This window comes from Pteronotus mesoamericanus, unplaced genomic scaffold, assembly GCF_021234165.1.
Source record: "Pteronotus mesoamericanus isolate MK-2021 breed Mesoamerican mustached bat unplaced genomic scaffold, CSHL_Meso_final contig_1018, whole genome shotgun sequence".
Classification (NCBI taxonomy): Eukaryota; Metazoa; Chordata; class Mammalia; order Chiroptera; family Mormoopidae; genus Pteronotus; species Pteronotus mesoamericanus.
In genome coordinates, this window is record NW_026555002.1 from 3,204,113 (window position 1) to 3,218,834 (window position 14,722).

The 14,722-nt window shown below is 45.4% G+C and overlaps 1 protein-coding gene across 1 annotated transcript in view; it reads left to right on the forward strand.

Moving 5' to 3' along the window:
• The window catches only part of USP40 (ubiquitin specific peptidase 40), a 66,871-nt gene that overhangs the window by 36,471 nt on the left and 15,678 nt on the right, over positions 1-14,722 (forward strand). Inside the window, exons 17-22 of the mRNA XM_054571318.1 lie at positions 1,825-1,948; positions 3,331-3,388; positions 8,237-8,290; positions 8,995-9,083; positions 10,112-10,198; positions 13,646-13,682. Of these exons, the coding sequence (XP_054427293.1) occupies positions 1,825-1,948; positions 3,331-3,388; positions 8,237-8,290; positions 8,995-9,083; positions 10,112-10,198; positions 13,646-13,682 (449 nt within the window). The remainder of the gene's footprint in view (positions 1-1,824; positions 1,949-3,330; positions 3,389-8,236; positions 8,291-8,994; positions 9,084-10,111; positions 10,199-13,645; positions 13,683-14,722) is intronic.

Here is a 14,722-nt window from a genome sequence, read left to right on the forward strand (position 1 = left end):
GTCAGTCTGCCCCATGTTTCCATGCCTGTGCCGTGTTTTGTTCCTTATGTTATTTTGTTCATTAGATTCCTCTTATAGGTGAGATCATAGGGTGTTTGTCTTTTACCCACTGGCTTATCTCACTTAGCGTAATGCTCTCCAGGTCCACCCACGCTGTCACAGAGGGTAGGAGCTCCTCCTTTCCTTCTGCTGCATAGTATTCCGTTGTGTGAATGTACCACAGCTTTTTGATCCACTCATCTACTGATGGGCACTTAGGCTGTTTCCAGCACTTGGCTATGGTAAATAATGCTGCTATGAACATTGGGGTGCTTAAGTTCTTTTGAATTGGTGTTTCAGGATTCTTAGGGTATGTTCCCAGCAGCAGAATTACTGGGCCACAAGGCAGTTCCACTTTTAGTTTTTTGAGGAAATTCCACATTCTTTTCCAGAGTGGCTGCACCAGTCTGCATTGCCACCCAGGAACTCTGTGCACTAGGGTTCCTTTTTCTCCACAGCCTCTCCAGCACCTGTTGTTTGTTGATTTATTAATGGTGGCCATTCTGACAGGTGTGAGGTAGTATCTCATTGTGGTTTTAATTTGCATCTCTCTGGTGGCTAGTGATGCTGATTATGTCTCTGGGCCCTCTGTTATGTCCTCCTTGGAGAGGTATCTGTTCAGGTCCTCTGCCCATTTTTTAATTGTATTATTTGTCTTCCTGTCTAGACAAAACTGTCTTGATTCCAGTCAAAACTGGTGTTGACACATATGGGTTCTTTATATGTTTTGAAGATCAAACCCGTGTCCGATGTATCATTGGCAAATATGGTCTCCCATGTAGTCAGTTCTGTTTTCATTTTGATGATGTTTTCTTTAGCCATGCAGAAGCTTTTTAGTTTGATGTAATCCCATTTGTTTATTACTTTTTCCTTTATATCCCTTGTCGTAGGAGATACATTGGAAAATTATTGCTGCGTAGGATATCTGAAATTTTCCTGCCTATGTTCTCTAGGACTTTTGTGGCATCACGACTTGTATTTAAGTCTTTTACCCATGTTGAGTCTATTCTGGTGTGCGGTGTAAGCTGGTGGGCTATCATCCAGCTCTTTACCACTTTAATGGTGTCTTTAGGGAACATCTTTGTGCTTAAAACTTTGCTGTATGTAGGGTTGTGAACTTCAGTGCAGTCCCAGATAGGAATGACTGAAATAAAGGGTAGAATTGTGTCCTAGGGCTCCGATACACCGTCCCAGAGAGGGCCCCGCCAGCCCCTCAGTATCTCTGTGAGTCAGAAGGACGCCACTCCTTCCTCAAGGTCCTTCGCTGCTACCCCAGGGGAGTTTGTTAGAACAAGGCCCTCTGCCGCCACCTGCATCACGAAATAGCCCTCAGTTGGAGAAGGCGCACACGCGGTGTGTGTGGTGTCGTCATGCCCCTCAGCTGTGGCGCTTGGTGCCGCGTCGGCCTGGACACGGCCGCCCTGCCGTTAAGCTCGTGATCCCGCGGCGGGCTTGGGGCCTGGCTGCTCTTCCCCAGGCCCTGTGAGTCCAGCGTGCGGGCGCAAGCCCGAGCTGGTTGTCCACTGCAACAGTTCTCTTTGGAAAGTATGGCAATGAATTATTTCTCTAAGTCAAAGAATACTTGAGTCATGAATATAGACTCCATAGTGCACTGCCTAACACTAGCTCAGTAGAAGTTGGTCACCTCTAATTAGTCACATTAAGGGGCACATGCAGAATTTTAGAAGTGGTGCCTAAGGAAAAGTATTGCTTTTCTGATCCTTCCTGATTCACAAAAGTTCTGTGTAAAGACACTTTTTTTTTTAAACCTTTTTTTACCTACAGTTTGTTGACCAAACAAGGGAAATGGATCACTAGTGTAAATGAGGTCGACTGGGTCCAAGTTAAAAATTTATGTCAATTAGAACCTGAAGAGGAGCAAGTTACAATATCGGCAACTGTTAACACAGTGAGTAGATTATAATTAAAGTTTAGTTGACAGTGTTTTAGTTAACAGAATTGTACTTAGAAACCAATACTGTACTCTTTCGGGAAAGTTTCAGTGGACTTCTAAATCTTAAGAAATTAACTTTTATTTTTAATACTTGATTATCGGTTATTTACCTATTTCAGCATATCCTTAACATGTCTCAAGAAAATGTTCCTTTCCCCCCCCGCCCAAAGCCTAGAATAGAATGTGGGAGTTAGCTCTTTAATTAGTACATGGAGTCCTCTAGCTTTGTTGGTCAAATATATAATGTTATATCAAAATGCAAATATATATTTATATTTTTCAAAATATATCAATATACAAAATGCTATTTCATGGGTCTTTTTCATATTGTTTAAACCAGGTATATATGTTTTGTTTCTGTGTTGTGGTGTTTTTGTTTTTGTTTTTTTAAGTTTAACTGAAATTGCTCTACATTATGCCCTGTGCTGTATAGAAAGCCCACTTCCTTTGAAAAGGGAGTCCTTCCTCCAGTCTTCCATTTGAAGGCTGTGATACTGCTTTCCTTAAACATTATTTCAGAAAACTTCCTTTTATATTTAGGTAGTCTCAATTCATTAAGTTTTTTCTATAACGTTAAACATTACAATGATTTCTCTTCTGTGAGCGTTGTCGTTTCTGAAGGCGCATGACTGTCTGTTGGCACAGCAGAGGGGACAGTGTAAGGCCAGCGCACTCAGGCTCAGGAGGCCTCCACCCCGAGCCTGCGTGGGAGGCCGTGGTGAGGTCCCCCGGCCCCACTAGCGCAGCGTCGGCCCTGGTGGGAGGGGAGGGTGGCTCTCTGACATCGCTCTTCCCCCTAAATTTCCATAATTTTATGCCCTAGAGGCAAGTAGCCTAAACTAAAAAGAAAAACAGTTTTAAAATAAAGTAATTTAAACAGCCATTTTAAATAGTGCCCTTGGATTAGTATTGTACATTTTTATGTTGTTTATGGTTATTAGAACTGAATTCATCATTTTTAACAAAAAGAAATGTGATTACCTGAAGTTTCAAAGCAGAGGATGAAGTTTCCTCTCATCAAAAAGGTTCGTGGTTGTCAATTTTTGCTTTTCTAGCTAGAATTGTTTCTTTTGTTTTCTGTAGGAGTCCTTTCTGTTCCAGTTAACATCATTTTGGTAAAAACTTAACTGTTAAGATCTATGTTTTGATTTTGATTTTTGTAGAAGAGAGAAAATGAATTTCAGTGATGGAAAAAAATGTTTTTCAAGTAGGCAAAAACTGCCAAAGGCTAGGTAATTCATAGCACAGCCTGCATGTGCGCGTACTGACAGTCTCCCTTTTCTGCTCCTCCCATCATTTTCAACTTTACACAGTCATAGTTTATTTCTCTATTTTAGGTGGTGTTTGATACTCGAATTAAAGCCATAAAGGAATTAAAATTAATGAAGGAACTAGGTAATCATTTATGTTTGCTTTTGGTTTTTTGGTTCGATTTAGTTTTAATTTTTAATTGAAAAATTATGGGAGAGTACAAAAAATAATTTAGGGAAAACTCATGCACCTACCACCCAAAATGGACAGATGTTAACATTTTGCCATGTGTTTGTTTTTGTTTGGGACATTGTGAAGTCCCCTGTGCCTCCTCCTCTCAGTCCTACTCTTTCCCTGTCCCCAGATGCAACCAGTGCATCTGGTTTGGGTGTGTGTCTAGTCTATGTATTCATATTGTATATGTCATTGCTTCCATATATATGTTTATGCATGTGTTGTATTTTTCCAGTTACATAAATTATCACACTGCATAGAGCATTCTGCAGATTTACTGTTCTCTCAGCATTGGATTTTCTTTAATAATCTTGTTGAGGTTAATTTACTTACCATCAACTACACATCTGAAGTATAGTTCAGTGATTACTAGTGAATGTATAGAATTGTGCAGCCATCACTGTAGTTGAGTTTTAGAACATTTACGTCACTCCATTGTGCTCCCTCATTCATATTTGCATTCCGAGCCCCGGGCCACCGCCTCTCTACTTTCTGTCTAGATTTGCCTTTCTGGGCACATCATGCAAATGGGACCATAGACTGCGTTGTCTTTTGTGTCTGGCTTCTTTCACTTGGGATTTCACTTGGGGTTCATCCATGATGGAGCATGACGTATTAAGCTTCCTTTCTGTTATGCTGACTGTATAAATATATCACATTTTGTTTATTCATTCACCAGTCGACTGATACATTCACTTTTTTGGCTTTTATGAATAGTGTGCTACAAACATTGTCTTTGTGTGGACATGTGTTTTTGTTCTCTTGGGTACAGGATTGGAATTGCTGGGTCAAATCGCAAATTTATGTTTAGTTTTATAAGAAACTGCCCTGCTATTTTCCCAAGCAGCTGAACTAGCCATATATTAGGGTTATAGTTTCTCCCTGGCACTAGCTGTATCCCTGGCAATAGCTGTAATTGTATTTTTTATTATGGCCATTCGAGTGACGACGAACTGGCATCGTGGTGTATTTAACGCGTTCTCCGTATGCAGCGGTGGCGAGCACTGCCAGTGTGCGTGGGGTCTGTCTGTGTGTCCTAAGGGTTCCGTCAAAACACTACTAAAAACGTAAATGAGTTTAACAGGCATTCAAATCAATACGCAAAAATCTACTGTATGTTTATCTACTAGAAATTAAGAAAACACTTAGAATAAGATATCATGAAATACTCAGGGATAAATTTAACAAAACATATGCAAGACATGTACACTGAAAACCAGAAAACTTGGCTTGTGAAAAATTTAAAAAGACCTGAACACATGAAGTGATGTACCATGTTCTTGGGTCAGAAGACACAATATCATTAAGAGGATAGTTCTCTCAAAATTACTTTGTAGATTTATTGCAGTCTCACTCAAAATCCTAGCAGGTTGTATGTGAGCAAGAGAGAGAGAAAGAGAAATTGAGAGGTTGATTCTTTATATGAAAATCCAAAGTACGTAAACATCCATAACTAACAGTTTGGGGAAGAAAAGCAGAATTGGAAGAGTTACACAGTCTGATTTCAAGACTCACTCTAAAGCTGTTCCCATCAAGTCAGTGAGCATTGGCACACGAGTAGACACAACAGACCAGGGGTCAGCAAGCATGGTCTGCCTACAGCCTGCTTCTGTATAGCCAGTGAATGAAGGATAGTTTTTATATTTTTAAAAGGTCCCTTTTAAGAAGAATGTGCAACGGGGATCATAACTTGTTTTTGAAGCCTAAAATATATACAACAGAACTGCATTGAGAATCCAAAAATAACATGCACACATAAATTTAGTCAGTTTACTGTCAACAGAAACACCAAGGTGTTTCCATGGGGAAAGAACATATTTTCAGCATAAGTGCTGGACCAATTAGATACCCATAAATGCAAAAGTGAGTCTCCAGCTTTGCTTTACATCATGTAAAAAACGAATTTAAAATGGATCATAGGCCTAAATGTTAAAACCTAAAACTAAAATGTCTGGGAGAAAACATTTGTTACATTTACCATAAGGAAAAGATTTTGTTTGAAAAGACTCAAAAAGTACAAACGATGAAAGAGAAAACCAATAAATTAAACTACCTCAAAATTTAGAACGCTTGTTCTTCAAAAGGCATTTGAAAAGGCAAACGACGAACTGGGAGGGAAAAAGTGATAAAATGTATTTGGCAATAGACTTATATCAGAATATACCAAAAATACTTGTACCCTAATTCGACCCCAAATGGGAGGGCACTCTGCCAAGGAAAACCGACCTGTACGTGGCCAGAATGCTGGGAAAATGGTCCATGTCAGTAGCCACCAAACTAAAACCATGGTGATGCCTGCTCCACACTCCACAGAACGGTTGGCTGACGGTTTAAATACTGACACCACCAAGGGGTAGCGCAGACACGAGCAACTGCAACGCTCGTGCGTGGCCGCTGGGAGTGGAAAATGATAGTCACGTTGGTAGAGTCAGCCTGTTTCTTATTAATTTAAACATTCGCTTCCCAATTCTAGATATTCACCCAAGAAAAATTAAAACATGTGTCCTTACACATACTGTACACAAATTGTGCATAACCAAAACCTAGAAGCCATCCGAATGTCCTTGGGTAGGTGGATGAATGACCAAACCGTGTCATTCGTACCATGGGTCACTACTCCTGGTGAATGAAAGCAGTGAACTGCCACCACATACAAAACATGAATGAATCTGAGACCTTATGCCAAGCAAAAGAAGCTAGACACAACAGGGCACACTCTTACTCTTGCACTTACATGACATTTTTTTAAAGTACCCCTGAGCTCTCGTCACAGAGGCAGATCCAGGTCGGTGGGCGGAGGGCTGACCAGGAGAGGCATGAAGGGCGCTGGGGGAGATGCAAGTTCCATCTCGATTTGCTGGTGGTTGCCAAGTATATGTATCAGACACTTTGCACTGTACAGCTAAAACGGATACGTTTTATTATAAGTAAATTTTACCTCAAAGTTGATTAAAAGTATATGGCGTATTAAAATGAATAGTTTGCGTCCCCGTGTAACAGGTCTCCCCTGCAAACCGTTCTTGTGGCAGGTGATCTTCCGAAATGTGTACGAGTCAGACCCCGCCGCCCCGCTCGCAGCCCGGTCCCTCCGGAGCCCAGCCTGCCCAAGCCTCCTCCCTCCAGCCCCCGGCCCCCGCCCCCTGCAGTCCCCTCTGCGTCTTCACAGCCCACCTCCCAGGCTCACCCTCTGTGACTTTCTGGGGCGCAGGCCCTCTGCCACCCCCAGATCTCAGCGCTCACCTCTCTCCGAACCACCGCCCCCCGCGCTTCCTCTCCTGACCAGTCATGCACCAGGCCACAGCGGAAGTTGGACTTCTGCCACCCCTGCCCTCGCAGTCTCGCTTAGTCTTTTACTCTCATAACACCCTGTGCGTCTCTTCATCGCACTGCTGCTGTGAGCACCGTGCGTCTGTGTGGTGAACGTGCACCTCCCCCTCGCCGAGGTGCTGAGGCCGAGCCTGGGGCAGTTCGCGCACCGCTGTGCAGTCAGCTTCTCATGCAGTGCCTGGCACGTAGGAGACACACCGTGCTTTCTGGAGGAAAGGGGACAGAAATTCAAGGAGACCGTATTTAAAATGTCCTTTTTAATGGGAGAATTCTTTCATCAGCTGATTGAGTTGTCAAGAATTTTATATTAGAGTTACTTGCTAGTGTCATACGCCTGTAACGCGAGATAGAGAACTCGGGAGCCTTAGAGATTCTGCCAGGGCCGACCAAGTTACAGCCCTAAGACCCATGCCGCTCCCGCCCTCTCAGAGGCCCCACTCCCGGCGCCCGCCTCTCGGCTGCTCTGTCAGCGTTCTGTTCAGGCTCAGCCTCCCGCAAGGCAGGAATCCTTGCATCCCCTGCAGTAGGGCACGTGGCCCTAATCCATTTCATGGGCATAAAAAACCACGTCTCATTTTAGACACCTCAGTTATCACCGTTTATCCTATTGCATCAGCTGCCCAGCAGCACGGCCCACATTTCAGCCACCACTGGCCGTGAGTGAGCCGCTGCATGCAGCACAGGCTGGCTACGCCAGCTCCAGGCCGCAGCGCGCTGCGGGAGTAAGGGTGCCTGGCTGCTCCGTCGCCGCTCAGACGGCGCAGGGTGTGGTCCATTGCCGCCTCCTCTCCCGGGGGTTAGCCCAGTGATGTAAGAACGTGAACTTAGCCACAGGAGTGAGGACAGTGGCTGTGACGAAAAGGATGAGGCTCTCCCAGGAGAAGTGACGCTGGCAAAAAACTTCACCTTATGGGGAGCTCCTGGAGATACTTCATGAGGTTGAAAGCACAAAATGTAAAATACGGGAAGCTGATCCAAACTTAGAAATCTGAGTATGACAGTTCACTGGGAGATAGAAAAGATGCTCAGCTGCACAACGAGAAGAAGGAAGCAAGCCCTGTGTGAACTGTTGTTGGTAGATTTTTCATAAAGAAGTAAAACATTTTAATCATCAGTGTTTCTATTGTTTAAATTACAGGGTAAATATTAGTTTTACTTTTTTTTCATTTCACTATACATGTATAACTGACAGAGTTTTAAATGTTTTGACAAAAAAAATTTAAAGGTCAAGAAAACAGTCGTGTTCTCACTGTTGTTTAGATTGCTTTGCAGGTGGCACAGGCCTTGCGGGCCTGCGCTCCTGTGCTCCGTGAAGCCTGCCGGGAGCTCATTGCGTGTAGCTCATCCTAGCTCCCTGCTGATGGACACAGCAGAGAATGTCTCTTTAGTTTTCTTTGTCTGCCGTGCTAACTAGCCTCTTTTCACTTGTAGCTGACAACAGCTGTTTGAGACCTATTGACAGAAATGGGAAGCTTCTTTGTCCAGGTAAATCTTTTTGGTAGCCCTCAAAAGCTGACACTTTTACCTGCTATCTAACTTTTTTAACACCTTTACTTTAAATATTAGCTCATTGTCATTCAGGTGTCTTCCTCTTGTATTACAGAATATCTGAACCAAAAATTCAAACCTTTCAGTTTTCTAAAGTGAAACACCTGTGTTTCTGATGAGCTGATCTTCATTGAGTCATGGTTATAATCTAGGCATATCTTTCTAAATTTATTGTCAGCGTTTTATTTGCTGGCCTTGTTGAGGTATCTGTTATAGAATAGAGTCTTCGTTTTCACCTCTGTAACACATCTTGTCATTAGACGCAATTGAGTCTAATTATTAATGGTTGTCACCAAAGCTGCTTTAAAACTTGAAACCACCCAAGTCCACCATGAATAGTTTGGAATATCGATCTTCTTATCTATAAACAACAGCTTTTTGATTTTTATAAATATGACGCTAGAATATTCGCAGCTGCCTCCTACGCCTTCACATTGCTGTTCCAATAACAAGAACAATACAGTCCAGAGTGTGGAAATTGGAAATCAAACGTAACTAAAACATGCAGTCCCTTTGCATGGAATGCAGCCTCTTCGTTCCTGACATTCTTGATTTTCAGAGGAAAACGGGTTTCATTGTATTGTTTTGCCCAAACAGGTAGGAATCACTAACATTCATTATTTTATCAAAATCACTCCTAGTGCCAGACAGCTACACCTGGAAGGAGGCGGACCTGCAGACGGGAAGCTTGCTGGGGCTCTGTCCTGGGAGAGCGCCGGCTTCCTCTCAGGTACCTTTATTTCAGGAACATACCCGTAGAGGTCTGTGGTTTTAAGTAAACAATATTATGTCAGAGCGTACTCACGAGGCTCTTTTTCTCTGAAGATTCTGTGGTTAAGGAGGCGCTTCAAAGCCGAGTGGCTGCCAGTGTCACCCGCATCTCAGAAACTCTGAACAGTGCCTCCCCCACTATTAACCTCTGCCACCGGCCCGCACCTGTCTGTCCGCGGCGTCCTGCGGCTGTACCGGGTGCTGTTTTGTTTCTTTGTGGTCCATAAAGTAATTGGTAGCAACCAGCAGCATGTTGAATTTAATGAAAGGCAGTATATTAATTTTGGATTTAATTGCTCTGCAGTAATATCATAGCCTCACAGCAGCGTTGTCTTTATCAGTATTCATTTCCTGTGTAAATTCCATCGGGTTGACCTTTGCCAGAAGCTCTACCTACTTAGTAAACTTTCACTACTGTCCCAAAGTTGTCCTCATGTCCTTACCACTATCAAGGTCAGCTAGGTTCATAGCAGGATCCCTGGTTCTAGGTCCCTTTCATTAGTTTCCCAGCCAGCTCTCTGTTCAGTTGTTCTTCCCTGGTCTCTAGCAAACAGTGCACGGCAGGCTGAGAGCAGGAAAATGTGACGTGTGGCATTGAGCTAGAAGGGGAAGCAGGACTCCAGGAGCCGATCTGATGAGAGATCAGACCTGCATTTCTCCTGTGGGGCCTTGAGAATTAGAGGACAAGGACAGAAAATAAGGTCACAACCAAATGTCTCAAACCACACAGCCAGCGCTCACAGAGTGCAGAGATTGCACATCCCCTGTGAGGAGTGGCCAGTCGAGAGGTGTGTGCAGGAGTGAAAACGTCGGTGGTGGCGCCTCTTGCGTTTCTGGGTGGTCGAGATCATTGTTTAAATTGTAACATTAAATTATCTCATGTAGTCTTGTCTTTACATAAAGTTTCATGGATTGTATTGGCTCTTTCTTGGGAGTAATTTTTAAAATTTCAATTAAGTTGCATCCATACTTCTCTCTTGATCTTAGTTGTTCCTGTTTTTCGCCGTGGGCAGTGACTTTCAGCCTGGGACAGAGATGGAAGTCATCGTAGAAGAAACAGTATCAGTGCGAGACGTGAGTAATCTTCCTTTGGGGTCTGCAGGTATTTGGGGAACAGTGGTAACCTGTGGTAGGGTTTTGAGGTCCTACGGCTAGAGTTTACCCAGTATACAAGGGGAGACCCAAAAAAAGGGAATTTATTTCTAAAATGTGTTCTTACATGTTTAAACTCCAGTCACCGTCAAAATCCTCTCCATTTGATGCACTACACCTATCAAGACTTTTTTTCCACTGCTCAAAACAATTTTTGAACTTGATTTTGATTCCTTCTAGTGTTTCTGCCCGTTTTTGTTTCACCTCTTCCACATGGGCAAAATGTTTCCCTTTGAGGACTTTTTTCATTGGGGGAAACAAAAAAAGTCGTTGAGGGTGAGATTGGGTGAATAGGGAGGGTGAGGCACGGGGTCAGGCCGTTTTTGGTTAAAAACTGCTCGAACATGCAGTGCGGTGCGGGCAGGTGCGCTCGTAAATCACCCATCAGGAAATGAGCAACTGCATTGAAAGAGTCTTCAAAAAAAATTCACGGCAGCCGAATGCAGCCTCTCACAACAGCACCAGCTGGGGCACTGGTACAGACGGGTTCCCAGAACACTCACCCAACAGGGGAAGCCTGCGCTACAAGGGGCCTGCCCTCCAGAGGGTAATTCCAGTGCCTTTTGGGTCCCCCCTTGTACTCTAAAGAATCCTATGTACTCACTAAAGGAGTAGCTTTGGGAGCTTGAAATTTGGTGCACCACTGGAATTTTTAAGTTAGATCATTATTTTTTATTTATTATCAATAATAGTTGTTGATTGTAGAAATTTGGGATATGTAGAAATGGATTTAAAGAAAAAAATTAAAACCCCTCATTATCCTTTATCTCTCTAATATCAACATTTTGACATATTTCCTTTGTGTTTTCGCTTGACATACACACATCATCATATACACAGAGGTGTGAGTAGCTTTGGGAGGGTGGGGGTGGAGTCCAGGAGGAACACTGTGGCTTTCGTTTGGCCTTTGATTCAAACCACAAGAACTTGAGTAATAGTTAAGGGGAGCAAGTAAGGAAATTGGAATGCTGACTGGATATTTGTTATTAAAGAATTCTTAATTTTTAAAAAATGTCATCAGTGCTTTAGGGTTATGTTTTTTACAAGAACCTTTCTCTTTCTGTGAGTATTAATAAACGCGGCGCTCTGACGTCGGGCGTGCCAGGCGGGCAGGTGCGCGGCGGGGCAGACCAACAGGACGGGCTGCGGCAGGGGCTCGGCGGCCGAGACCTCACAGGCGTGTTACCGCCCTCTGCATGTGTTTGAAGTCTCCCGTGAGAAAACACTTTATACTAAGTTTCCCCCTGCCTTTGTTACATGCTGCAAGTATTTTTGGAGTTTTCCATTTGCCTTTGATTTTTAGTATTTTGTATTTTTTTAAATTTCAGAGAAAGAAAACCACAAAACTTTCCAAAGCAGTGATGTGTAATCTCTCCTTCTGTTTTCTTTGAACCCATGGCGGCAGACGCCGTCGGAAGCTCTCACCGAGAGCAGCGGGCATTCTCCGCAGCGCTGGTCGCTCGCCTCCGGGGCCGCCGCTCTGCACGGCTGCCCTCCCGCCCCCTCAGTTTGCCGTGTCCTCGACTCCCGGCCTCAGTGCTCAAGTCTTCGGCCGGGCCTCGCCCCCGAACTCCACACGTACATGCCCGGCGGCTCCCTGGGGTCCCAAGTCACAGCGCCCGCAGCGGCACTGCGGGTCTCTCCGGCAGGCCTCCCCTCGCTTTCCCCTTCTCACGGCCGGCGGCTCCGTTGTTCTGCTTGCTGCAGCCGGAACCTTGAGTCATCCTTGATTCTCTTCTTTCTACCTCACATCCAGTTTCTCAGGAAGTCCTTTTGGTTCTACCATCAAGATTCACTTCATTCTCTCCTCTCTGTCACCCTGGTCGTCTGGTCTGGGTTATTCCAGGAGCTTCCTAACTGGTCTTCCTTCCACCCTTGCACCTCCCAGGGTCAGTTCTTAGACGGACGTTGAGGACACTGTGAGGCGTGAGTCAGTGCAGCCCCCCCCGCCCCCCGTGCTTGCCCAGCACGTGCGGAGCGAGGGCCCAGGTCCCCACAGGACGCGCAGCGCCCCGTACAGCCAGGCTCCCCACCCCGCCGCCCCCTCCCTCTACACCAGCTGCCCCGGCCTCCGTGCCGCCCCTCGGGCCGGCCTGGGCCCTGGCTGTTGGCTCCACCTAGAACACACCTGAGCTGAGTGCTCAGGGGTTGGTTTTTCTTAAATAATGGGAGCCCTGAGCCTGCAGTTTCCCTTGAGTACAGCTTTGGTCTCATTCCTATGTTTTAACCTATTGTGTTCTCATTGCCATCATTCTCTAAACAACTTTTAATTATAAAATATATTATAAGAAGGCTTTTAAAGTTGTCTTTTATTTTTAGTCATACAAGTAATTGAGGATTTATTTTTATTTTTTAAACTTCAGAGAGGGGCTAAACACTCCCCCGTGGTCGCCACCCTGTTCTGGTCGCTTCCCCAGCAGTCACTGATGTCATCAGATGACACGGTGGAATCCGATGGCCTCAGTGGAATGTGCACCCTTCCGTGCTTTGCCCTCGTGTGCCCACATGTGGACACGCGTGTGCGCACGGGGGTGAGGACCTTGACACCATGACGGTACTGTGCTGCATGAAGCGTACTAGAGCTCGGTTTCGCCTTAAGTATTTTAAAGATCTTTTAGATGAGTACATATAAACCTGTTTTATCTTTTTCATTGTTTTAAGACTCTTCATGGTTTATTGAAACATTCCCATTAAAGGATATTTTATTTGCCTTTTTTCTTATTCCAAGCGGCACAGCACCGATGGCCCTAAGCCTTGTGCTCTGCTGCTCTTGTGTGTCAAAAACCAGGTGTTGTTTACTCTTCTTCCCCAGGTTTATTTAAGAATGTTTTTCCACTCAAGAAGCTGGGAGTGCTTAATGATCGTTGTTTTATTTAAACTTCTGTCATCGTGCCTTGTTTGCTACCGTGGTCCGTGAGGTCGCAGCTTGCACAACTCTTTCCGTGGGCGTGTGCACGTGACCAGTTGGGTTGCGTGGGTGCCAGTAGAGGCTAAGCCCCTTTTATGGGCTTCAAAATTTAATGTGTGTCTGTGAAATCAGCCCAACTAATCAAAATATTAGTCTTTGTACAAGGAAAGGCATATATATAAACCTGCAAGTGGGTGGGCAAAACTTTGAATTAAGTCCTGCTTGCAGTCACAGGAGGCAGCCATTTGTCCCTCCTGAGCCGGCCCCACCGGCTCTTAGGAAGGAGGGCTTACTCAGCCCTCTTCTTAGCTAAGTTCACCTTTATCTAGTCGAGAACCATTTAAAACCATTGAGGTTAAATAGGCCCAGGGACCAGAAAGGTTGTTTCTCTCAATACTGTCACTCAGAAACAGAAAAGCAATGAACATACTTTTTTTTTTTTTTTTTTTTTTTTTTTGCAGTGTTTAAAGACAATGCTGGAGAAACTTGGCCTTGCAGGTACGTTACAGGCCACGAAAGGTAGATACTCTCACCGCATCCTCTGCTGGTACGAAAGTGTTTATGTAGGAGCCTAATGCAGATGCCTCAGACTTTGCCCCAGGGCTGCCATCGCGCTTCGCATCCGTGCAGACACACTGAACCCCCTTCATGTTGGCAGCTGAAAGACCGGGCCGAGCTGGCTGCTGCTGAGCGAGGACGCCTGGCAGGGTCCCGCAGAAGCACAGGAGGGAGGAAGTCAGCGTGTGTGCTCTCTGGGATCACCCAGGCACCTCGCCGCTTGCTTTCCAGCCCTCGATGGGAGTTTCAGGGACTGTGGCTCATGCCAGTAGGGAGGTGTCCATTAGGGCCGGGCACATGAGTGAGAACATCCGCCAGGGTGTCGGAAGGAGCTACTCGAGGGCTGTGCTGTCCTCTATGCTCGGCCTCACTCGCTGTCCGGGAGGACGTAAGGAGCCGTGGCGCCCCCTGTGGAGCCGCGTCCTCTGGACGCCCGTCCTCCGGCGCAGGCTCATCGCCTGTCCCCTTTTACGGAGGACGGGCCGGCTGAGGATGGCTCTGTGGGGGCGGCCCCTCTGATTCCAAGCCCGAGCTCTTCCCACCTTGCTGCGCTGCGAAGGAGTGGTGTTCACTTTCAACTTGCTGGCGGTGGTCTTTTAAAAAACGTAGTTAGAATAAGGTAGATACCCACATTAGTATTACTGTATCTAGGGCTAAGGACAAAAAGGCTCTGCAAAGGAGAGTGTGGGATTCAAACCTGTGGCTGTGCGGCATCAGTAGGCAATGTAGGCTTGTTCCTGCAGCAGCAGTTTCTTTGCGTGGGGGGCAGCTGATTGTCGCCGGTGTTCCACCTTCAGCTCCACACGGCTCCCGCTCCGCCAGAAACCGCCTCCCGTCTCCTCAGCGCAGCGAGCGTGTGGAAACCAGAAATCTAATTAAGGGCTGTGTGCCATTTATAAATGTTCGTTTATGCCAACTTCACTGAGTGCACTATTCCAAAAGTACTGTTTTTTGTTAGATTAACCACTGATTGGATTGGG